Consider the following 26,876-nt stretch of genomic DNA (forward strand, 5'->3'; position numbering starts at 1 on the left):
ATCAACATTAAAAAACGTTGTTTTTTTACTGACCTTAAGCTAAATGAACATAAGAGGCAGATAGCGATCAAAGGTCAACAATAATTATGTGAAAACATTGAAAAACATTAAAATTATATAAATTTCTGTCAAAAATATTTTTTTTTTCTTATTTACACCCTCTCGAAGTTTTAAACCTCTGGGAACCATAAATGTCAAAAGGACATTTATTCTTTCCCGCAAATGTAGACAGAAACTGAAATATCTGAAATCGATTGTACCGTTTTATAGGGCCATACGTGGGCCTATGTTGAAAATTTTTAGTGGAAAGTTTTATGGTCACTGGGAACCTCAAGTGTCAAATTACACTTAGTTCGGTAAAATGTCAAATTGCAGACAGTTCTGCCCAAAAATTAATATAATACCGTCAAAATACCTAAAATCGGGAGGTACCATTATATGGGAGCTATACCAAAACATGAACCTATGTTGAAAATTTTTGTTGGATATGTATTGTGACCCCTAAAATCTAAAAATATATCGTTATATGGGAGCTATACCAAAACGTGGGCCGATATATCATATGTTCGAACTTGACTTGCCTATGGGAAAAATACACTCGGGTTTTTTGGTTAATTATACTCGGCGTTCTAGTTCAATTATTGCGGATATGGGACGCTGCCTGCTTTCCGCTGGGGGTATTAAAATCTCAACTCATGTCTGCCAGGAATCCAAAAGGCTATCTATGTGTACACTGCTTGGTCTATTTAATTTAATATTATTTGGGGAAGTTAAGCACGCACTTTTACGGCATACACTCTGAGATCCTTCAATATCACACCTTGGTCTTAAAGAATGAATTTAAAGAAATTAAGTTGACTCAGCTCAAATTGAAAAATGGAAAGGACGTGTTTGGTGTGTCCAACCTATCAATTGTTATGAATTTTGTCGATACAACAAGCGTAAATAGCGGTAAAAATACAGGCGTTGTAGTTCGGGAATGAGAGTTTGGTACATGCTTATTTATACTGCAAAAGCACGAATCGATACATTAAAACTTTTTTTGGAAGGTTACATCAAAAGATTATTGGTAATGGTACCATGTAGTGGGTCCACGTATGGTATAGCCGAAAACATTTCTACCAAAAAGTGGTTATATACAAGTGCTCATTTCGCTATTGCCGCATCATATATTGCGACGCGTCACTTTAAGGAATTTTAAAGGTATTTGTTGCATCCAGTTAACAGTTTGGTTGTATTTAGGGATTTTGTATTTCCAAAGGTAGGACAACATTTGCACAACATTTGTATGTAGTTTTACGTTTTGCCTTCGAAGTGGTCAAAATAGTGCGACACCAAAAGATATGTTGAATTTGTTGAAAAAATTTTTTTCGACGTTTTTAGCCCAATTTTGGTGTAATTTCTCATTTACTGTTCGAAGTGGTCTAATGAGTTCTCCCCCAAAAATAATGGACATCGACCAATGGTTTGGAACAGACCCCATATAATAGTAACTCGCGATTTGGAATAATCTCCATATAACAATACCTCCGAGTTTCTGGTTTCTTGAAGTTAGAAGCATAGAACGGTACCTTTCGATTTTCTGTATGTTGAAAATTGAAATTGGTTTAATTTGGTATTTAGTCTTCGTAGTAGTAAAAAGCTTTCCACCTGAAATTTGTCGGTATAGGTCCACGTCTTCATATAGCGCGCATAGAACGGTACCTCCCGATTTTCGGTATTTTGAAGATGTAGGTCTCAGTCCCCAACCGAACGAAGTTTTCCACCTAAAATTTGTCGGTATAGGTCCACGCCTTCAAATAAATTTCCTGTATTTTGAAGGTTGTGGCCCCAAATTCCCAACGAAATGGCTGATATTTGGTACTAAGTCTTCGTTGGTGGTATAAAACTTTCCACATGAAATTTGTCGGCATAAGTGCACTCCTTCATATAAATTTGGTAAAAGATTAAAGCTGGGGGCTTACAACTTTCTACCTTGAATTTGTCGGCATAGATCGACGTCCTTATGTAGCCCCCATAGAGCTGTATCTGCCGATTTCCGGTATTTTGAAAGTTAGCGTTTCATAGTCCCATACAACCGTACCTACCGGTTTCCGGTATTTCGAAAGTGGTGGCACCAATATACCACCGATATGTCTGCAAATTTAGCAGTCTGCATGGGGGTATAAAATATTCCAGAAGAAAATTATCAGTATATGTACATGTATTCAAATAGCCCCCATAGAAGAGTAGTTCCCGATTTTCGGTATTTTGAAGGTTGTGTCATCAGTATCCCATCGAAATGGCTGGTATAAAACTTTCTACCTAAAATTTTCCGATATTGCTCCATGTCTTTTTATAGGCCCATAGAACGGAAGTTTTAGCGCCATTATTCAACAGGAATTGGGTATAAATGTGCTACTACTGCAATAAAAGGAATAGTTTAGTACTTTCATAAACAAAATTTAGCTAATTGTTCCTTTTCACTGCCCCGCATTTTACTCTTAAAAAACATTTTTCTTTTTTGCTAATTTTAAATTAGCACTGTTGTTTATTTAATCGTCTCTCATTTCTTATTTAGTTGTATTCGTCTTATTTGCATGCAAGAAAGAAATCTTTTCTTTTAAAAGAGATTCAAATTGAATTTCTTCGGCAGCCAAAGAAGACAATTATCTTCAGACATTAACATTTTTTTTCGATTATTGTAACATTTTCATTAACTTTCTAGTTATTTTCTTATATATTTTTCTTCTCTCTAAGAATTCAGCAGCACAGTCCAAACAAATCGTTTCAAGCTTTTTCACCCACTCTAAGTAGTAGTAGTAGGATTTTTCGAAAAAAAAATATATGAATTCTATGTTGGCAAAATACCATTACAAAGAATTCAACATAATCATTATCCTTATTGATTTGTCGCTTCTCTTAAACTTTTTCTTGCAATGTTCTTTTTTTATTAAGCTTAACGTCATAGTCTTTGTCAATGTGTAACAAAATCATTTTCAACGAAAACATAAAACGAACAACAGACTAAAATGCTAAGAAGAAGAGGGAATAGACAAATAATATAACAAAGTCAAAACAGCAAAGGAACAGAATTCAACGAATAGTTGAATTTAATTAAGAAGTTTTTCGCTTTGATTTAGTCTCTGCATTTACTAATTAATATTGGCAGATACATTTGAAATAAAGTCCAGAAATTACAGTCCATTCCACATAATGTGAAGAATTCGAACCAGTGAAATAGCGGGTGATCTATGTAGAGGTACACACGTGTGAGTCATGTCATGCTATCTCGTTATTTTTGTTTAGTTTTGTTTGCATTTCATGATGGAAAAACTTAAGCTTGAACAAAGTTTACACATTGTTTCTAGCCAAATTTTGTTCAGCGAGAGCGCTCATTTCTGTCCTAATGGGTATGTAAACAAGGAAAGTAGCTGCATTTGGGTTAAGAACAACCTAAAAAGGATGTCGGTAAGTACCCAGCAAAAATTCGGATCCATTAGTCATTACGTAACCCATTACAAAGCAACGTAAACAAGCTTCTTTTCCCATTACAAGTAATCTGAAAAGTAATGGGATACTTCTTAAAAAGATTACAAGGCAAACCTACTTACTTTGCTCCTCGCTAAGTAATGAGGACGGTGGGACAGTGAGTGTGTGTCCGACTATAAATCCTAGGGTTGTGTGTTCAACGCCCACTGTCGGCACGCGAGTTTTTTAAATTAACAAATAACAGTTCGTGGTGATTGGCCACCAAGATCGTGTGATATCACACGATATGGGGATATGTAAAGTCGAAAGTGTATACAGACAAACTCGCTTTGATGAAGGCCTTGGTCAAACGAGTTATCGAAATTTGGACTCTAGGGACATACCGTCTATGACGTATAGAAAAACCTAGATCCAAAATTTCTCGTGGACTGTTTTTAACCTCCAGCGAACCTTAATGCCAAATATCAGCCATTTCGGTGGGATATTGAGGCCACAACCTTCAAAATATAGAAAATCGGGAGGTATCACAGCAATGGGCTGTAGGTGAAAAGTTGTATACACCCGACGAAGACTTAATGCCAAATTTCAGCAATTCCGGTGTGATATTGAGGACACAACCTTAAAAATACCAAAATATTGCAAGCTGCGTCTTGATCTCAACAGACAGGGGGGCCGACGGATGTGGTGTTATCGACTTAAATTTCTATACTGGTCAAGAATATATGTATGTAAATACCTTAAAGGATCTCCGACGAATACTTTGATGTGTTACAAGCGGAACAACAAATTTAATTATACCCTTCATATCATGCTGGAGGTTATAAGAGTACCACTTGACCCTTTATAACTGTAATGCTCGATTTAAAGTACCCTTGCTACAATTAGCTATAATTTGGAATTTAATGCTGGAAGTGGTCAACAAAAATTTCTCCTCCAACATTTTTGATTTACGGTTAGGTGTAGCCCCCATATAACAGTCCCGCCCGATTTCCGATATTTTTAGCTCCATACTCAGACCGAATTGTCTATAAATGGTATTTAAAGCTTGAATTGGTCAAAAAACATCTACACTAAAAATTGTGGGCATTGGAATAATCCTCATATAACTGTGTCGCCTGATTTCATACACCCCGACAGCTTTGATTTTTGGGAGCTATAATAAAATGTATCATCTTATGTAGGTGATTATGCTCCTTAAGAAGATTGCTGGTATCGTAAACATTAGGAGTTTCATGTGTTTTCTTATCCCAGATTAAGATGCTTTTCTAAGGGCATATGATCCGATCCATAGCCTGCAATATATTGTCTCTTATTGGTATCAAGATGTATATCTGTCTACGTCTCTACTCCGTTCGCACCAGGATGCTTGATTTCATTTGATTTCCACAACTCATACTACCTCCCAATCAATTACAATAGTTCGGACTGCACTGTATGTATATATGTTAGTTTTGCCGTTGTAATGCCGAAATGAAGGCGGATAAAGTGAAGCGAACAGTTGTTGATATCCACATTCCCCTAAATGTTTAATTACATGCTGTTTCTGGTATGGTTTTTGTTCTGCTATGTAACATTGAAGAACACAATGTTGGCATGAAACAAAGTGATTTGTTGAAAATATTTACAATGTAGCAGATGACTTTTGATTTTAACAGAAAAACTAATAAAAAACTGTAAGCCCTCCACCATAGTATGGAAAGTATATCGATTTCGTTTTCCTATTTTTTTAAATTGTCGAAATAATCATATGCAACCATAAAATACACGAATTCTTAATCAGGGTAAAATTCTGAGTCGATCTAGCTTTTAACGTATGTTCTAATCACTATGGCGTCCTAGAAAGCAATATTTTTGAACCCGATGTTATTTTTTCGATAGGCAGATCAAGTTCGAACATGGGTTATATCGGTCGGCGTTCAGGTATAGTCTCTATACAATAATACATCCCTAATTTTAGGTCTTTTTAGGATTTTATATGCATTTTAGTCCGAGCAACCTGTAACTTGACATTTAAGGTTCCCGGTCGCCAAATAATTACTTCACCAAAAATTGTGTAATTTGAATATTGGGGTTCCCAGTGGTTACAAAATTCCAACAAAAAATGTCAACAAAGTTCCACGGTTTGGTATGGTCAAAACAATAGTACCACCGATTTCGGGTTTGGTTTTTATCTACATTTTCGGGAAAGATTGCACGTCCTTAGGTTTCATACTTTTCTATGCATTGTCTGGAATCTAGACGGGACCGACTATGTGGTACCCTACACCACTACCCCCGTGCATAAGCTTTTTACTCGGAAATATTTCTTTTAAGGAGATACTAACGTTTTCACCTATCTGGCTTTTATACCAAATGACTTAAAGCGAACTGAACCAAAATAATTAATAATTAATTTTATAGTTGACTACTGTCGACATATACTTGGTACTGATTGAAAGCTTTGTTGGTCTTCTTGATTAATATTTTACATGTCTTTACTATACCAAATAGAAGCAGAGGTATGTGTCATTAAAGTAAAAACTTCGAAATATTAAAATTGTGATATCTTAGAGTCTTTTGCAATAACTTTCATATTTTACCACAAATGCCACATTTTGTATTATTATTATTATTTATTTATTTCAGTCTTTAGAACATAAATTCCTTACAGACTATGATTTAATTTTGTACGTACAAAATATAAATTATATTATAAACTTCATTTATTGTCTGGAACTTCGGATTTAATAATTTGTATGTCCTCTATTTTTGGAAATAACATCGTTTAAACTCATTGGTAGTGATCGTATAAGAGATTGCAGTTCATCAATGGTGATTTTATCCCATACATCCTGGATTGCTACTTTCAACTCCAATAATGTGTTATATTGACGGCCGGCACTATAAATTCGTCGAGATAGTATACCCCAGAGGTTTTCTATGAGGTTCAGGTCTGGACTTATGTCCGGCCAGTCCAAAGTCTTAATGTTTTTTGACTCTAAAAAGAAGAGTACGTAAAAATACTTTAAATAACATTTCCAATCGTTTCGTTTCGTATTTTCCATAGGAAGAATACAAAACGAAACATACCCCACGTTGGCGGAGTTCGCTGTTTAGTTTCGTTTTGTTTACATTCGTGAGTGCGAACAAAACGGAAAGTACTCAAACCCACAAGAGCGGATAGACAACTAAATAGTACTAAACACATGTGAATAAATCAAAAACGTTTGGTGGTTGATAAAATATTCACTGTGGTATGTTGATGTTTGTTTATAGGGTTGTTAAGCAATCACATGTGTGTGTTTGTGCCTGAGTGTGTTATTGACCAAAACGCAGGCAAACGTTTCCCAAAAATTCTTTTTGTTTCGGTGGTGAACAAAACAACTCTGCAAAGCATAGCCGATGTTACATTTCAGCAATCGTACGGTTTCCATCTTTTTACATTAAAAAGTTTGTGGTTTTGTTTTGGTGGTGAGAATGAAACGATTCAGGGAAGCTGAAAATTTTGTGGCTTTGTGTGATTGGTACGGGAATCGTTTTGTTTGTTTACGTTCATTGCTAAAAAGTCCTTAGTTTTCTTTGATACAGGTATGGGGGCATTATCCTGTTGAAAGATCCATTCCGAACCCCATAAATCATCCCCAATTTCTACTAGGACGTCTTCTAGTAACACGCAATATTTTTGTGAATCCATTTTGTGGCTCACGAGGCAGACTGGAGACTTTCCACGATACCCAAATGCTGCCCATACCATAAGGGATCCACCCTTAAAATTTCTAGCAACACGAGTTTCCTCTTCTTTCCGAGTATCTCTCCAAAACCTGTAGCAGCCATCAAGTCCATCAAGGTTGAACTTCTTTTCGTCACTAAAAACCACGGAATGCCATTCAGTGTCCCAAAATGGATATTTTTCGGCAAATACTAGTCTTTGTACCTTATGTCTCGGGAGTAGACGAGGAACTGGTAATTTTTTCTGGTACTTAATATTGGTATCGGCGTGTAAAATCTGTTGCACTCTTCGAGTAGATATGGTAGGTCCAATTATCTGCGTATTTGAGCAGGACTAATGTATTTATTCACAGCATAGTGCTTAATTTGTCGTTTTTGACGATCACTGAACTTGGGGGGTGGGGGGGTGGTTCGACCGGGATGGACGGCTTTGCCATATTTTTGTGGATTTTTCAAATACTTATGCACCTACTTGTTGCGGTTAATTTTTTTAGCAATATCTCGAATGCAGAAACCCTTCGTTCTGAGCTCTTGAATCTTTTCACGCTCATCGAAAGTTAATTGGAGCACGAGGCATTTTCTGCCAAAATTTCTCTAAAAATGCGTAAAATAAGATATAACAAATCTGTGTCTAATCTACATATATTTGCAATATTTGCTTTAATGCTCACAAATTTCATACAAATTTGCAAGTAAAACTTCTTTTTGATTTGATTTTTTGCAGAAATTTCTCTTGTACTATATAATTATTTCGTTCTAAGCAGAAATTGATATTTTTACAAATAACTCTATATCGATCTCACAACACGAAAATATAAAGTATTTGTGTATATAATTGTTCCACAAACTTCCCAGACGGGACAAGGAGACTTCTCTCATATCAATGAGTGCACCCTGATTCATATTAGATCATTGATATGGGACCTACTGTTTATCGCCGAGCCCGAACGGCGCACAGTGGTGCCGCTTCTTTGTAAACGTGGACAAAAATAGAAGGAGTTGACCTAGGATGGATTTTTTGTACAAGTACTTATGAGTGCATATAAATGAAAAATACCAACTTTGGTCCATATCGGTTCAGATTTGGATATAGCCCCGATATATATCTTTCATACATATTGCTATTACTCGGTCAATTTTAAGAGAATAGCCTCCAAATTAAATATCTGATATTTTCTTAGACCCATAATCAGTTTTACCGATTTTGACAAAAATCGCTTCAGATTTGGATATAGCCCTCATATATATCTTTTCCCTATTTTTGACAAAATCGGTCAATTTTAATTGAATCTCTTTCAAATTTCATATGCGATGTTTTCATAGGCCTTTGATCAGTTTTATCGGTTTTAACAAAAATCGGTTCAGATTTTGATATAGTTCCTATATATCATTCTCCGATTTTGCTATAAATCAGTCAATTTTAATTTCAATTTTCCCGATTTAAACAAAAAAATTTTCAGATTTGGATGAAGTCCCTGTATATAATGGTACTTTTATTTTCAATATTTCATATTTAACAAAAAGCCTTGAGTTGCCACATAGTTCGTTTAAATTTAAAATAAAATTAATTGAAACTATAGTCATGTTTATACTAACGGTTTTCTATCTTGATTTACTTGACGTAAAATGTCCGAAAACACATGCCAACTAAATCAAGATTAAGGCCAAGGGCCTTAGTATATTACAACTAAACTATGTATAAAATTAGAACGTTTGTAGTTTGAATTTATCATACATATAACAACAATATCCCACTACTATCAAAATAGTGACATTAACCATCGGCAAAATTATTTCAGATTCGAACTTTATTAAGTGTTTTCGACAACGTATTATCAAATATAATACAAGACAGTCAAATAAAGTGAATTGATAAATTGAGGCAAACTGAGGAAACTTGCATTTTTCGTACACATTGTTGCGTCTCAAAGAATCGGATTTTGTTAGATGTAATTATACCCTATACCACAATGTGGAAAAGGGTATTATAAGTTTGTTTTGGTAAAAATTCATGTAACACCGCGAAATATTCGTCGGAGACCCCCAATGTGGTATACCATTCTTCATATCTTGACGAGATAAAGCGATTTTGAGATGTGTGTCCGTCCGTCCGTCCGTCTGTCCATTATAAATTGTAAACACGCTCCAGGCCGCAATTATGGACCGATCGGCACGAAATTTTGTATGGAGGTCGGGTTCAGATCAGAATAGATCCCTATTCTTATTGGTGATGATCGTGAAATATTTAGCGGGTGAAATGGACCAAAAACATAATATTTATCTAATTTTGTAGCGGCTCTGTAGGTCTCTATAATAGTCCGATCAACGCGTAATTTTAAATAAGGTAAGAGTATATCACAAAGGAGAAGCTTGCAATTTGAGATGGCGATCGGATAATATTTAGAGGGTTAAATGGACCAAAACTTTTGTGTGAAAATTGTGAAAAAATTTAATATACAGCTTATATCTTAATTCCTGGAAGTGACATTCCGGACAAGTGAGATATACTTGAAAGTGGAACTCTTGACCTTTCAATTGATGCCAATTATGTTGGTGTGCATGATTAGATAACAGAGTTACAGCCTAATATATCCCGTTATTTGTTTGTAGTGTAATAATAAACTCGCTAGAAGTCGCAATTATACATCAATAGTCACGAAATTTTGCACCGGGTAAGAGTATAGGTCGAAAAAGATGCCTACAATGTTGAATTATGATCTGATATTCTTTAGCGGGTGAAATGGACCACTACTTTTGTATGAAAAATATAAAAATTTTATTCTTGGTCGATATTTGAATTCCTTGAGGACATATATATTTCGCAAAGTAGTCTACATATGGAAAAAAACTACTGACCTTTCCTCTGATGTAAATTGCAATAAAGTGTTTGCTAGATAACCGGCCTACTGCCTAATATATAATGGGTTCTGTGTAGGGAACCACATTTTTATACCATGCTACATATTGTCTCTCCAAAAGTTTATGTAACACCATGAAATATTCGTCCTAGACCCCTTATTTGGTATGCCAAAATTCATACCTCGACGAGACAAAGCGATTTAGTGATGTGTGTCCGTCCATTAAAAATTGTAAACAAGCTTTTAAGGCCGCAATTATGGACCGATTGTAACAAATTTTTAAGGAGATTGGGTTCGGGCCAGAATAGAAATGATTAGTTTTTGGTGATGATCGTGAAATGTTCACGGGATGAAATGGACCAAAAACAAAATTTTAACCAATTTTGTAGCGGCTCTGTATCAAAATAATAACCCGCAAAATTTAAACAAAGTTTGAGTATATGATGAAGAAGAAGCGTACAAACCAACGTGAATATCAGATAATATTTAGCGGGTTAATGGACTGAAACTTTTGTGTGAAATTGGTAAAAAATTCAATAACGTAGCGGTTAAACAACGGTTTTAGAGTAGTACCTCACTGTGTGATGCATTGTGTTTTTCATTTATGATATACGCGTTTAATTTTAATTTTTTAGTAATTAATAGTACTTTATTTTAAGTTTTTTTTTCTCTTCATTATGTTACTTTGTATTTATTTTGGACGTTTGTCCTTTTGTTGGAGTAGTGAGTCACTGGTTTAAGCATTTTGTATTTCATTAATTGGCCTGTTGGCTTTGTTATACATGTTAAATTGAATAAATAAATAAGTAGTAGTACTACATAAGTGGGTTTCATTACATTTTAAGTTGTGTGAACTAAATTTTCCTTTCCTGCTACAAAAATGTCTTTGTCATGCTAGATAACTTTTTGGTTTTGGTCATAAGTATTATACATTACATCTCTGGCATTTGATAATTAAATTTTCACAATCCTTGAAAAGAAGTTCCGTGGAGAGCGTTTGTCCAGGGATAGTGGTATAGGGTATCCCATGGTCGGCTCCGTCCGACTATAGACTTTTCTTACTTGTTTTTGCATAATTTTATTTGAAAAGGATGTGTGTTTCATGTACCAAATGGCCGAAGCTGCAATTTGCTGCAATTTTTAGTTACACTCCATGAAAGAAGCGAAATTTTAAGTAAACTTTTTTGATCACAAAAAAGAAGGCTTTTTGCCACTCTTTAATTCCCAATTCAAAAATTTTAATATTTCTAATAACTTGTTTAAATACAGTTCCATGAACATATGGTCCTTTTTTATAAATGTCAATATAAACTAACTACGAAAAATTTTATATGTTTGAGGAGCTGTAACTTTATAGTTACATCATATATCGACAAAATTCTTTCAGGGTTGTCCTATTTGAAGTGTTCTCTATAAAATAAAACCATAAAATCATAAAACAAATCAACAACACATTTTTCGATTTTTGTCCACTGAGGCACCATTGTGCGGCGTGTCTTGTAGAGAAGTTTTACATGACTAAAATACACAGAAAATGTCGCCAACATTACTGAGGTGTATTTCGCCACCGATGAAAATGTTTGATGTTACCTGGCCAGGAAATCGAACCCACGAGAAGTTTTACATGAAGTTTTACATGAGGTGTATTTCGCCACCGATGAAAATGTTTGATGTTACCTGGCCAGGAAATCGAACCCACGACCTTCAGCGTGCAACGCGGGTGTGCATACCATTGCACCACGGTGCACCCATCGTTAGAAAAATGATATTTTCTACTTTGAATGTCAGGTTTATCTATACTCTTATAGAATCTGAGATATTCGCTTTGGAAAAAAGCGTTGACTTTTTCTCCAATTGAGTTTTTTACCCATTCCGACCTCTACATATTATCCGACCATCACCAAAATCAAAAGGCTTCTTCCCTTCCGGGAAGATAAACAAGTGGAAGGACGGACGGGTCTACGACCATTATTCCGATGCGTTATAATACCTTCCCCACATAGTGGTGTAAGGTATAGGCAGGTATATAAGATAGGGCTGTACAGTTACATGGGTCTACCTTTTGGTATGGTATACCTTTGACCACAATTATAGGAGGACAAGTTTCTTGAACACTGATAAGCAACCCTAAGTGGCAATTGACAGCTTATTTGGTCAGAAAATGTAGCTTAACATCTAAAATACTTAAAATCGGGGACATTCCAAAACGTGGGCGAATATACCTCATCTTCTAATTTGACTAGCCTGAAAACAATATGTGCAACAACATAGTTTCCATTGATTGAAATAGGATGCAATTTTTTTCTTGTAAATATGCGTCTATTACCTGATTAAAACAGACGGACGGGCATGGATAGATCGACTCAGTAATTTACTCTGATCAAGAAAATGAAAAGTATAAAGTGGCTAATGATTATTTCAATGCGTTACAAACGGAAACAGTATTAGTATACCCTCCAAAGATGTTAGAAGAATTGAAATCGTTCCATTCAACTAATAATCCTTGACGATACAACACTTTCGATTATTACCCCGTCTACAGTAGACACTTGATAAAATTGGGGTAGAGAATCACAATTCTTAATTAACTTATAGGTAGGTCCATTTGTTGTCATAAATGTCATATTTTGGTTGTAATCTTGTTCACTATTGACATGCTTATCTTACATTTAAAAGAAAATCTTTAAGGCTTACTTCATATTGCAGAATACCGATCACTCATAATAAACAGCCAGTACCATAAAATTTTTACAGTCCTTTTCTGTCTCGCATTTCAAAAACTTCGATTTTCACTTTAACGAATCGACTACAGGTCCCAGATGTTATCGGTATTCTATAGTATTTTAAGTCCTCTTTTATATGCAAACATTGAAAAATTCTTAAAAATTGCTAGCATAAAGTTATATAACGACATTTCAAAACTTTCTGTTAATTTTCACACACGTTTTTCATTTGTCCCCACTTTTAAATCTCTCCCATTTTGCCAAAAACCCATTATGCTTTTTGTTGTGCAATGAAGAAAATTACACAAAATCAATAAATTTCACTCAATGGACTTGTAGCAATCAGTTTAAATCATTCGAAATACCAGAAACACAAAAATGAAAAGGAGAAAATTCAGAGAAATTCAAAAAAAGAATCTCTGGAAAAGGAAATGGAAAAATTACCACGAACAAAAATATGGGATGCCTGAAACATCTTCATTAATTGCATTGTGGCTGTTTTTTATAAAAATTGATGTTGGATTCGAGTAAAATGCCTTCCAAAGCAATGCAATTGCAATGGGATAAATGCAATAAATACCAGACTCTATTAATATTAAAGACAAGGAAGGCTTCATATACATATAAGACCACGATTTTTTCTTATACAAGCAAAAAATCTTCTTGTGGGAGACTAAAAGTTATTAATATTAAAGACAAGGAAGGCTTCATATACATATAAGACCACGATTTTTTCTTATACAAGCAAAAAATCTTGTGGGAGACTAAAAGTTATCTTTATGGAAGTCATCAAGGTTTTATTACAGAAAAGCACAATGCCTTCGTTTAGAATACCACGAGATGTTTTTATAGAACACAAGGTCTGATTATAGAATACCATAAGGACTTCTTATAAAAGACTTCTTACAGAAGAAGAAATTCTTATAGAAGACCGAACAAATTTCCTATTAACGATAAAGATGTATTTCTATTTATGAAAAATGGCTGTTCTTATAAAAGACCACACCATCTTTTAATTATGAAAGACCACAAGTTCGTCTTCATTAGTTATGTTGTTAATTGCATAATGCATTATTGAATAAGTTATACACTATCCTTCTGTCCTTTCCTATTTTAAGCACCCTGAATTCTTTCAATAAATTGAAGAGTCTGTTACCACTGCAACAATCTACCCATGGTATTGCAATGATATTTTAATGCAGCATCAAAAGTTATTTCCCCAATGTACATATATTCATACATATGTTTTATAAAATATTTTATTATGATACCATTAACGAAACTCTGTTTGGCATCCAAAACTGTATTGCAATACATACTTGACTAAACAAAAAGCAAAAAAATCGTTAAGTTTGGGTGGACCGACATAAAATATTATGAACTAAAATTAAACAAATAGATTCATTTCATGTCCACAGTTGGTAAAAAAATATAGCTAAAACTTAAAAAAACGAAAATCGAAAGGTGCCGTTATATAAGGGCTATATAAAAAAACATGGATCAATATTTAAAATATAGGTTGAATTAAAGCAAGTTCGGTCAAAAAATGAAGCCAAAGTGCTCAAAATACCAAAAATCAGGTAGTATCGTTATATGGGGGTTATACCAAAACATGGACTTACGGCGCACAGTGGTTCAGAAATCGATTTTCCTGGCAAAAACCACAATTTTTTGTTTTTACCGATTGTTAATTTCGTTGTTGGCGTTTTTTATTGTTGGACTGCAGAATTTTACATCTTTGTGTTTATTTCAGCTTTAGTCCATATTTTGTTGTATTCAAGTATTTGAATAACAACAAAATGTTTTACAGTGGATATGAAATTGATTAGTTGCGGGCGGAGTGTCGGGAATACTATAGTTTCAGTTGTCACCAAACAACTTCATCAGTTCCCTTTTCCGCCGACTCTGTATCGATAAACAGGTCAATAAGCCCATCCAGCAAATTAAACAAAATGAGAAATTTGCTATATGGCCCTAAAACTGATTACCCTACAATTTGAGTCGAACTAAAGAATTTTATATCCACCACTGTTTTTATGTCGTCTTTGCATTGCAAAGAATACGAACATAGTGTGTTGCTTCAATAAGCGGGGGTAAAACAACGAGAAAGTTGTTGTTTTTGCATTACGCATTGATCAACAAGGCCGTGCTGATGCCTATTATTGTTGTTGGCGTTTTTTATTGTTGGACTGCAGAATTTTACATCTTTGTGTTTATTTCAGCTTTAGTCCATATTTTGTTGTATTCAAGTATTTGAATAACAACAAAATGTTTTACAGTGGATATGAAATTGATTAGTTGCGGGCGGAGGGTCGGGAATACTATAGTTTCAGTTGTCACCAAACAACTTCATCAGTTCCCTTTTCCGCCGACTCTGTATCGATAAACAGGTCAATAAGCCCATCCAGCAAATTAAACAAAATGAGAAATTTGCTATATGGCCCTAAAACTGATTACCCTACAATTTGAGTCGAACTAAAGAATTTTATATCCACCACTGTTTTTATGTCGTCTTTGCATTGCAAAGAATACGAACATAGTGTGTTGCTTCAATAAGCGGGGGTAAAACAACGAGAAAGTTGTTGTTTTTGCATTACGCATTGATCAACAAGGCCGTGCTGATGCCTATTATTGTTGTTGGCGTTTTTTATTGTTGGACTGCAGAATTTTACATCTTTGTGTTTATTTCAGCTTTAGTCCATATTTTGTTGTATTCAAGTATTTGAATAACAACAAAATGTTTTACAGTGGATATGAAATTGATTAGTTGCGGGCGGAGGGTCGGGAATACTATAGTTTCAGTTGTCACCAAACAACTTCATCAGTTCCCTTTTCCGCCGACTCTGTATCGATAAACAGGTCAATAAGCCCATCCAGCAAATTAAACAAAATGAGAAATTTGCTATATGGCCCTAAAACTGATTACCCTACAATTTGAGTCGAACTAAAGAATTTTATATCCACCACTGTTTTTATGTCGTCTTTGCATTGCAAAGAATACGAACATAGTGTGTTGCTTCAATAAGCGGGGGTAAAACAACGAGAAAGTTGTTGTTTTTGCATTACGCATTGATCAACAAGGCCGTGCTGATGCCTATTATTGTTGTTGGCGTTTTTTATTGTTGGACTGCAGAATTTTACATCTTTGTGTTTATTTCAGCTTTAGTCCATATTTTGTTGTATTCAAGTATTTGAATAACAACAAAATGTTTTACAGTGGATATGAAATTGATTAGTTGCGGGCGGAGGGTCGGGAATACTATAGTTTCAGTTGTCACCTGAGGGAACTGATGAAGTTGTTTGGTGACAACTGAAACTATAGTATTCCCGACCCTCCGCCCGCAACTAATCAATTTCATATCCACTGTAAAACATTTTGTTGTTATTCAAATACTTGAATACAACAAAATATGGACTAAAGCTGAAATAAACACAAAGATGTAAAATTCTGCAGTCCAACAATAAAAAACGCCAACAACAATAATAGGCATCAGCACGGCCTTGTTGATCAATGCGTAATGCAAAAACAACAACTTTCTCGTTGTTTTACCCCCGCTTATTGAAGCAACACACTATGTTCGTATTCTTTGCAATGCAAAGACGACATAAAAACAGTGGTGGATATAAAATTCTTTAGTTCGACTCAAATTGTAGGGTAATCAGTTTTAGGGCCATATAGCAAATTTCTCATTTTGTTTAATTTGCTGGATGGGCTTATTGACCTGTTTATCGATACAGAGTCGGCGGAAAAGGGAACTGATGAAGTTGTTTGGTGACAACTGAAACTATAGTATTCCCGACCCTCCGCCCGCAACTAATCAATTTCATATCCACTGTAAAACATTTTGTTGTTATTCAAATACTTGAATACAACAAAATATGGACTAAAGCTGAAATAAACACAAAGATGTAAAATTCTGCAGTCCAACAATAAAAAACGCCAACAACAATAATAGGCATCAGCACGGCCTTGTTGATCAATGCGTAATGCAAAAACAACAACTTTCTCGTTGTTTTACCCCCGCTTATTGAAGCAACACACTATGTTCGTATTCTTTGCAATGCAAAGACGACATAAAAACAGTGGTGGATATAAAATTCTTTAGTTCGACTCAAATTGTAGGGTAATCAGTTTTAGGGCCATATAGCAAATTTCTCATTTTGTTTAATTTGCTGGATGGGCTTATTGACCTGTTTATCGATACAGAGTCGGCGGAAAAGGGAACTGATGAAGTTGTTTGGTGACAACTGAAACTATAGTATTCCCGACCCTCCGCCCGCAACTAATCAATTTCATATCCACTGTAAAACATTTTGTTGTTATTCAAATACTTGAATACAACAAAATATGGACTAAAGCTGAAATAAACACAAAGATGTAAAATTCTGCAGTCCAACAATAAAAAACGCCAACAACAATAATAGGCATCAGCACGGCCTTGTTGATCAATGCGTAATGCAAAAACAACAACTTTCTCGTTGTTTTACCCCCGCTTATTGAAGCAACACACTATGTTCGTATTCTTTGCAATGCAAAGACGACATAAAAACAAAATTCTTTAGTTCGACTCAAATTGTAGGGTAATCAGTTTTAGGGCCATATAGCAAATTTCTCATTTTGTTTAATTTGCTGGATGGGCTTATTGACCTGTTTATCGATACAGAGTCGGCGGAAAAGGGAACTGATGAAGTTGTTTGGTGACAACTGAAACTATAGTATTCCCGACCCTCCGCCCGCAACTAATCAATTTCATATCCACTGTAAAACATTTTGTTGTTATTCAAATACTTGAATACAACAAAATATGGACTAAAGCTGAAATAAACACAAAGATGATTGTTAATTTCTATATGGGATTATATAATAAACTTACTGTAACTAAGGAAAGCAAAAAATTAGATCAACATATTGGAAGGTTACGCCCACACCATCAATATCCCAGCAAATTGGAGGAAGGGGTTCATTTCGATGACGTGATTTCATGGCATCTTTTGCGTTGGTTCAAACGAAGTCGGAAAAAAAGATGCGATTTTTTCATTAGCATTTGAACCAATGCAAAGGAAGTCGTGAAAGATCCGATCTTTTCATCAGCATTTGAACTCATTCCATCGATCCAATAGAGATGAATTTTGTGTTTTTATTATTACAAATTTTTAACATATTTTCGATTGTTTGAGTGGAGTATTCCCCCATTGGCTCAACTTCATTTATTACCCTCTATTACAGAGAGTAATGTTTTTCAAAACGAACTGACAGTGTTGCAAAATTTTACTGATCGCTACCAATATCATGATTTCATCCCGGCGAAGGGAATTATCAATTGGCTTCTCAGTTTTTGAAATGATGCCTTTTTAGCGAAAAACCGAACACTTTAAGTGTCTAGTATTCTCATATGAATGAGAATCACACTCACTTTTCGGCTTTTCCAAAGAAACACCAAAATCAAAATATTTTGCAACATGTCAGCACGTATCAACTAAGAATTCTTCGAATTTTGTGAGTTGAAAAGAACACCAACACAGTTGCCTGTGAGGTTGTTTATTGGAATTTTGTTTTTTTGTTTTTAACAAAGCTCCAATTCGCCCGTGCCTCGGCTGTTTTTTGTTTGTTTTATTTATTGTTGAAGTTCAATCTCATTTTCGATTGTTTGAGTGGAGTATTCCCCCATTGGCTCAACTTCATTTATTACCCTCTATTACAGAGAGTAATGTTTTTCAAAACGAACTGACAGTGTTGCAAAATTTTACTGATCGCTACCAATATCATGATTTCATCCCGGCGAAGGGAATTATCAATTGGCTTCTCAGTTTTTGAAATGATGCCTTTTTAGCGAAAAACCGAACTCTTTAAGTGTCTAGTATTCTCATATGAATGAGAATCACACTCACTTTTCGGCTTTTCCAAAGAAACACCAAAATCAAAATATTTTGCAACATGTCAGCACGTATCAACTAAGAATTCTTCGAATTCTGTGAGTTGAAAAGAACACCAACACAGTTGCCTGTAATAGAGGGTAATAAATGAAGTTGAGCCAATGGGGGAATACTCCACTCAAACAATCGAAAATGAGATTGAACTTCAACAATAAACAAAACAAACAAAAAATTTTCAACATATATTATTTAAAATATTCAACATATATTATTTATTATTTAAAATAGGCTTGATGTTGTCGGAGACTCGAAATCTAAAACAACGTTGTTAAAACTCTCGTCGTAATGATAATGTCATTGCAAAGGGTTGGTGAAAATGACATGCCAAAGCATTGGTGGAAATGACGTGCCAAAGCATTGGTGAAAATGAGATGTCAAAGCATTGGTGTAAATTGCATGCTTTGGATCCAAAACTGAATAGCATCTTTTGGGGTCCACGCTCATATAAAATTCATCGATGAAGATGCTAAAAAGATGACATGCCAGATCACTTTCACCATGATTGAATGACATCTTTGGCATCGAACATTTTGCTTGGTATGTTGCTCCTAAAGACGAAAAATGTTTCCCAATTTTGGAAAATACGTCATTTTTGCAAATTTATGTAGAAAGAAACAGTTATTTCTCAGAAACTATAACAGACATTGTCTTCATTGTTTTTTGTTAGGTGGGTAGGATTGTTGCCTTTAAGAGTAGTTTTAATAGATTACCGTAGCTTTTACACGAAGCGAGTTATTTTCAAAAAAAAAAAAAAAAAAACAATAAGGAAAGGATCAAAGTCGGGCGGGGCCGACTATATAATACCCTACACCACTGTGAATATGTATAATATATATGGGAGCTAAATCCAAATCAGAACAGATTTCGATATAATTTTTCACATTTATTTGTAGACCAAATTCCGTCACATAGTCCAAATTTCATCAAAATTGGGCATATATAGTGTGTTTCGTGCATCAAATACCTCAAATCTGCCTAAAATATAAATGAGACCTATATCCAAATCTGAACCGATTTCGATATAATTTGACACACTTATTTCTAGGCCAAGTCCCGGCAAACATTCCACATTCCAAATTTAATTGAAATCGGACATATATAGCGTGTTTCGTGCACCAAATGCCTTAAATCTGGCGAACATATATATAGGGGCTGTATCCAAATCTGAACCGATTTCTATGTAATTTGGCACACTTATTTCTAGACTAAATTCCGTCGCACATTCCAAATTTCATTGAAATCTGACATATATAGCGTGTTTCGGTCACCAAATGCCGTAAATCGAGCGAAGATATATATGGCGGCTATATCCATATATGAACCGATTTTTACCTTCGGCCAAAAAAACTATATTCTCCAATTTTCATGCGAATCGGACAATAAATACGGCCTGTACTTTGTTTACAAAAATACCTGGACAGATGGACAGACGGTCAGACGGACATGCACAAAGACATAATACCCCTTACCACAAGGTGGTGTAGGGTATAAATTTAATTTGTTGTATTTTTATGGGTTGTTTGTTGGGGTTTTACCTTTTTAAATAGTTAGAACATATGCAAAAAAATCAAAAACACTCATATTTTGATGCAAAATATGAAGAAAACTCAAATTTTTAACTTTGGCATTGAATTCTTCTGCAACCGCTGGAACGAATTTGGTGGCTTCTAATGTAACGGAAAGTGTTATCTATCAAACAAAAAAAGAATTATGAAAATATCTCTATCCGTTCAAAAGTTACAGAGATTTCGCCAGGAAAAACGATTCTGAATCACTATGCGGCGGTTATTTTTATTGAAGAAGTTTTACGTCCATTGGGAACTTCATAGGTCAAATAACAGGTGGTTCGGTCAAAAAATGTTGCTAAAATCCTCAAGATACCTAAAATCAGGAAGTACCGTTATATGGAGGCTATAAAAAAACATGATATGTCGCAATTTTTGGTAGATAAGTTTTATGACTGCAGGGAATCTCAGCTATCAAATTAAGGGTAGTTCCGTCAAAGTACTAAAAATACCGAAAATCGGGAGGTATCCCCGTTGTATGCGCGCTATACCAAAGTATGAACAAATATTGTCAATTTGTGTTTGGGAAGTTTCATTTCTGCAGGGAACTTCAGATGTCAAATAACGGGTATTTCACTAAAAAAATTTAGCTAAAATCCTCAAAATACCAAAAATCGGGAGGTACTGGCATAGAGGGGCTATATCAAGGCAAGACCTATGTTGACAATTTTTGATTAAAAAGTTTTCTAGCCACTGGGAAAATATCAGGTAGCTAAAACAATAAAAGTACCGAAAAACGGGAGATACCTTTAAGTGTTGGCTATACCAAAACATGGACCTATGTCTACAATTTTTAATGTAGAGGTTTTGTGACCATTGGGAACCTCAAATGGTAAATTACGGGTAGTTCTGTCAAAAAATCTAACAAAAAATCTCTAAATACTAAATATTGAGGTACCGTTATGTGGCGGATATACCAAAATATGCACCCATGTTGACAATTTTTGATAGAGATACTTCGTGACCAATGGCAAGCTTAAGGCCCATTATTACATCTTTCCTGTAGTTAAATGTTGGCCCGTATCGGACAGATAACCCGTTTTTATACCCTCCACCATATGGAGGGTATAATTAAATTTGTCATTCCGTTTGTAACACATCGAAATATTCGTCGGAGACCCTATAAAGTATATATATTATTGATCAGCATAAAATTCTATGTCGATTTGACCATGTCCGTCTGTCCGTCCGTCCGTCCGTCCGTCCGTCTGTCTGTCTGTTGAAATCAAGATACAGCTCGCAATTTTAAAGATAGAGAGTCAAAATTTGGTACAGAAGTTTTTATTACTTGCAGGAAGGTTGGTATTGAAAATGGGATATATCGGTCCACGTTTTGATATAGCCCCCATAGAACGGTACCTCCCGATTTTCGGTATTTTTAAAGTTTAAGCTGCATTATCCTACCAAAATGGCTGAAATTTGGTACATAGTCTTCTTTAGGGGTATAAAACTATCCCCCAGAATTTTGTCGGTATCGGTCCACAACTTCATATAGCCCCCATAGAACGGTACCTCCCGATTTTCGGTATTTTTAAGGTTTTAGCTTCATTATCCTACCAAAATGGCTGAAATTTGGTGCATGGTCTTCTTTAGGGGTATAAAACTTTCCCCCAGAATTTTGTCGGCATCGGTCCATGCCTTCATATAGCCCCCATAGAACGGTACCTCCCGATTTTCGGTATTTTAAAGGTTTTAGCTTCATTATCACACCGAAATGACTGAAATTTGGTACTTAGTCTACGTTGATGGTATAAAACTTTCCCCCAGAGTTTTGTCGGTATCGGTCCATGCCTTCATATAGCCCCCATAGAACGGTACCTCCCGATTTTCGATATTTTTAAGGTTTTAGCTTCATTATCCTACCAAAAATGGCGGAAATTTGGTACGTAGTATTCTTTAGGGGTATAAAACTTTCCCCCAGAATTTTGTCGGTATCGGTCCACACCTTCATATAGCCCCCATAGAACGATTCCTCCCGATTTTCGGTATTTTGAAGGTTTTAGCTTCATTATCACACCGAAATGGCTGAAATTTGGTACTTAGTCTACGTTGGTGGTATAAAACTTTCCCCCAGAACTTTGTCCGTATCGGTCCACGCCTTCATATAGCCCCCATAGAACGGTACCTCCCGATTTTCGGTATTTTTAAGGTTTTAGCTTCATTATCCTACCAAAAATGGCTGAAATTTGGTACTTAGTCTCCACGTTGGTGGTATAAAACTTTCCCCCAGAACTTTTTCGGTATCGATGCATGCCTTCATATAGCCCCCATAGAACGGTACCACCCGATTTTCGGTATTTTGAAGGTTGTGTCTTCAATATTCCACCGAAATGGCTGAAATTTGGTATTTAGACTCCGTTGTACTGCAACTTCCCCTTTAAATTTGTCGGTATAGGTCCACGCCTTCATATAGGCCCCATGGAAAGGTACCTCCCGATTTTTCGTATTTTGAAGGTTGTGTCTTCAATATTCCACCAAAATGGCTGAAATTTGGTATTTAGTCTTCAATGTGATATAAAACTGTTCGCCAGAAATATGTCTGTACAGGTCCACGCTTTCATATGGCTCCATTTCTGACTAAAATTCGTCGGTATAGGTCCACGTTTCGATATAGCCCCCATAGAACGGTACCTCCCGATTTTCGTAATACTGAAGATTGTGACGTCAATATCCAAGAAGCGTACTTCTTGATTTTCGATATTTTTTGAAGTTAAAGCCACATTTTCTTACCGAAATATAGGAAATTTGGTATTTAGTCTTCCTTGAGCCTAAAAACTTTCCGTCAGAAATCTGTCGGAATAGATCGACGTTTTGAAATAGCCCCCATAGAATGGTGCCTCACATTGTTTTACCGAAATTGCTGAAATTTAGTATTAAGTCTTCTTCATACACGAAAGGAAACTAATTATTCCATTTTACTTCAATACAACTCGTGGTGGAGGGTATAACAAGTTCGGCACGGCCGAACTTAACCCACTTAAAGCCACTGGTCGTTTAAACGCCAGCAAAAAATGTGCACAAAAATGCAGGTAAAAAACAGTTAGATACGTGTTTTATCGCGGGGTTTTTTGTATTTTCTAATTATTTACTCATATGTCTGTCCTTCCCCGTTCATAAATTGACATTTGACCTGCGTAGTTTTTCGCGGTTTGGTCACAAAAATAACCCTTTTCGTGAAGTGATTTTTTGATTTTCTTACAATGGTAAAAAACACATAATTAGATAAGTTACACTTATACAACGCAAAGATTATTTAGAAAATATGTGAAAGTATTATTCTAAAAACATAAATTGTGAATACAAAGCAAGAATTCTTCTGTATTACACTGCAAAGTTAGCTGTCCGTTTAAACGGACAGTGGCAAAATCCACTACCGTAAATTTGTATGGGAAATTGATGTTTTTTACAATTACGGATAAAGTAAACATGCCGTTCTTTAGGGCGTACGATGGAAAATATTTTATAAAATGAAGAAGATAGAGAATATCTTTAAAAATATAAGACAGTTGGCTTTGTGCGTACGACTAAAAATGAAGTTTACTTTATACATATTTGTAAAAAACACCAATTTCCCATACAAATTTACGGTAGTGGATTTTGCCACTGTCCGTTTTAACGGACACCCGATTTCGGAAAAACTATAAGTTTTAAGAAAAAAAGTTACTTGTTAAAAAATGTTTAAAAATAAAAATAAAACTGAATTCAATAAGAAAATTTAAAATTTTCCAAAAAAAAATTTTCTGGCGCTAAGTGGGTTAACACCGTTCTTACTTGTTTGTTCTTACATGTTTCCTTTAATAATAAGTATCAGATAAAGTAAAAGGAGGTTTGTGTTCCTTTTAAAAATTAAAGTGTGCCCGAGAGTATGCTTCACCAAAAAGAAGAACAAGTTGAGAACAAATCCATATCAACCAATCAGATTTGAGTAAATTTAATGTGTACAGTTTTTTTGCTTGATATTGCCATATTTTTACAAAATGTAGCATTTATTTTAAATGGCAGATGTACTCGTAATAATAAATCTCTGGTAATGCTAACTTTATTCCCTACTTTTCTTAAAGTAAGGTATAACAAAATTGGACTATAAAGGCAAGATGTAAGAACGGGCCTATGTGTCAAATTACAGGTAATTCGGTCAAACAATGTTGCTAAAATCCTCAAGATACCTAAAATCTGGAAGTACCATAATATGGAGGCTATACCAAAACATGATATGTCGCATAAGTTTTATGACTGCAGGGAATCTCAACTATCAAATTAAGTCGAAAAATTTAGCTAAAACACTTAAAATACCGAAAATCGGGAGGTACCCCCGTTGTATGCCCGCTATATCAAAGCATGAACAAATATTGTCACTTTGTGGTTGGGAAGTTTCATTTCTGCAGGGAACTTTAGATGTCAAATAACGGGTATTTCACTCAAAAAATTTAGCTAAAATCCTCAAAATACCAAAAAATCGGGAGGTACTGTTATAGAGGGGCTATATCAAAGCATGACCTATGTTGACAATTTTTTATTAAAAAGTTTTCTAACCACTGGGAAATATCAGGTAGCTAAAACAATAAAAGTACCGAAAAACGGAAGATACCTTTAGGTGTTGGCTATACCAAAACATGGACCTATATCTACAATTTTTAATGTAGAGGTTTTGTGACCATTGGGAACCTCAAATGCTAAATTACGGGTAGTTCTGTCAAAAAATCTAACGAAAAACCTCTAAGTACCTTAAATCCTGAGGTGCCGCTATGTGGCGGCTATACCAAAATATGCACCCATGTTGACAATTTTTAATTCGGTCAAAAACTTTAGCTAAAATTCTTAAAATACCGTCAACTGGGAGGTTCCGTTATAGGGGTCCTACAGCCTGGACCTAAATTAACAAGTTTTGGTGAAGAAGTATTGTGATCACTGCGAACCTCAGATGTTAAATTACTGTCCTGTCAAAAATTTTAGGTAAAACCTCGAAATGCCAGAAAATTGGAAGGTACAATTATATGGGGTTATACCAAAATATGGACTTAAGTTCACAATTGTTGATGGAGTAGTTCTAGTTATCTCTCCTTCAATGTCAAATTTTCAAACATGTAGGTGAAATCCTAAAAATACCGAAAATGGGGACGTACCGTTATACGGGCGCTAACCGCAACATGGACCTATACTGACAATTTTTGGTGGAGAAGTGTGGTGACCACAGTGAAAATGTGGAAGTTGGTAAGTTTTTTTGGAGGCAATTTTTTTGGCGGGTTTTTATTTGGTGCGGGGAGGGGGCAAGTTACCCCTCACAACTGCTCGTATTCGAGAATAGTTATAGTCGTAAGTGAGCTTTATAGGTTCGCAAATGATTATTTCAATAAATTACAAATAAAAAAATCAAGCTTACAATGTCTCTTATATTCATACTTTTTGGAAATTATTTTTCCTAAAAATATAAATTAAATAGATTGCATCATAATGGTCCTCGGAGTTGTTCGCTTATGTCGTTGCCAATATACAGTATATGGTTTTTTTCTGTAACAGAAATAATGGACGTTGCTTCTTTTCGATTTTGTTCCAACATCATAGAGCATTTACCTTGTTTGTGTAATTTGAATCATAGTGTTGTCTTCATTCTTGTATTGAAGAACATGAAAAAGTTCAAAAATAATATCAGTTAATTGAGTTGATGTTCGCGTTTTTTTGCCTTTCGATACATATGTTTGGTAGTTTTATTCTTTTAGTTAGTGCTATAAATTTTGTTTACAGCGAACACCTTCTTACGAAATTTTGTTTATATTTCCATTATGATTTTCTACAGGACCTCCAGGCCCACCTGGACCACCAGGCCCTTCCCCCAGTGGCAGTTCGACTCGTCATCATAGTCCTGATGAGGATGATGAAACACCATATTTTTCTGCATCCTCGTGGAACATGCGTATTGTACCCGGCGCAGTCACTTTTCCCAACATTGATGAAATGACAAAGGTAAGTGAATGTTAAGTGAACTAAATTTTTAAAAGTGAATAGAGACTCAGGTCATCTTAACTTTTACCGGATCTTAAATGGAATTTTCAATTTTTACTTTCAGAAATCTGCCATGAACCCACCAGGCACTTTAGCTTATATTACTGAAGAAGAAGCCCTGCTAGTCAGAGTCAACAAAGGCTGGCAATATATAGCGGTAAGTGTGTGTGTTTTAAATTTTTGTAAAAAAAATTCGATACATTTTCATACGTTCTGCGATATTTTTCTTTGAGCCGTAAATATATGTTCGGAAAACAATAAGCATGGCATAAGAAATACTGTCACAAAGTGCACATTTAAAAATTCCACAATACAATTTTATTTAAATTTTGTTCCAGCAAAAGACTAAAGTTTTTGAAAGAAACTATAATAGCAGAAAAACTTTGCAATAAAATAATGAAAACATCCACCACAATTCGCCATTTAAAAAAATTGAGTTTTTTGGTTTGAGTCAGTTGACAGCACTTAACATAAATATTCCTTTGTCTATACATTCATTTGTCTATGCAATAAGTATAAATAAATACGAGTATTACATACTTAAATTTTACTTGTTCTGATATCTAAAAAGTCTTCTTATAAGAAATCAAATATCATTTAGTATTTGATAAGTAGGT

General features: G+C 35.0%; 1 protein-coding gene across 1 annotated transcript in view; it reads left to right on the forward strand.

Moving 5' to 3' along the window:
• The window catches only part of LOC141403033 (uncharacterized), a 288,000-nt gene extending 261,349 nt beyond the window's left edge, over positions 1-26,651 (forward strand). Inside the window, exons 14-16 of the mRNA XM_073985166.1 lie at positions 26,054-26,220; positions 26,324-26,416; positions 26,598-26,651. Of these exons, the coding sequence (XP_073841267.1) occupies positions 26,054-26,220; positions 26,324-26,416; positions 26,598-26,651 (314 nt within the window). The remainder of the gene's footprint in view (positions 1-26,053; positions 26,221-26,323; positions 26,417-26,597) is intronic.
• Positions 26,652-26,876: the final 225 nt, after the last annotated feature.

The sequence above is a fragment of the Musca autumnalis genome, unplaced genomic scaffold, assembly GCF_047663935.1.
Source record: "Musca autumnalis isolate F117 unplaced genomic scaffold, ASM4766393v1 scaffold_4, whole genome shotgun sequence".
Lineage (NCBI taxonomy): Eukaryota > Metazoa > Arthropoda > Insecta > Diptera > Muscidae > Musca > Musca autumnalis.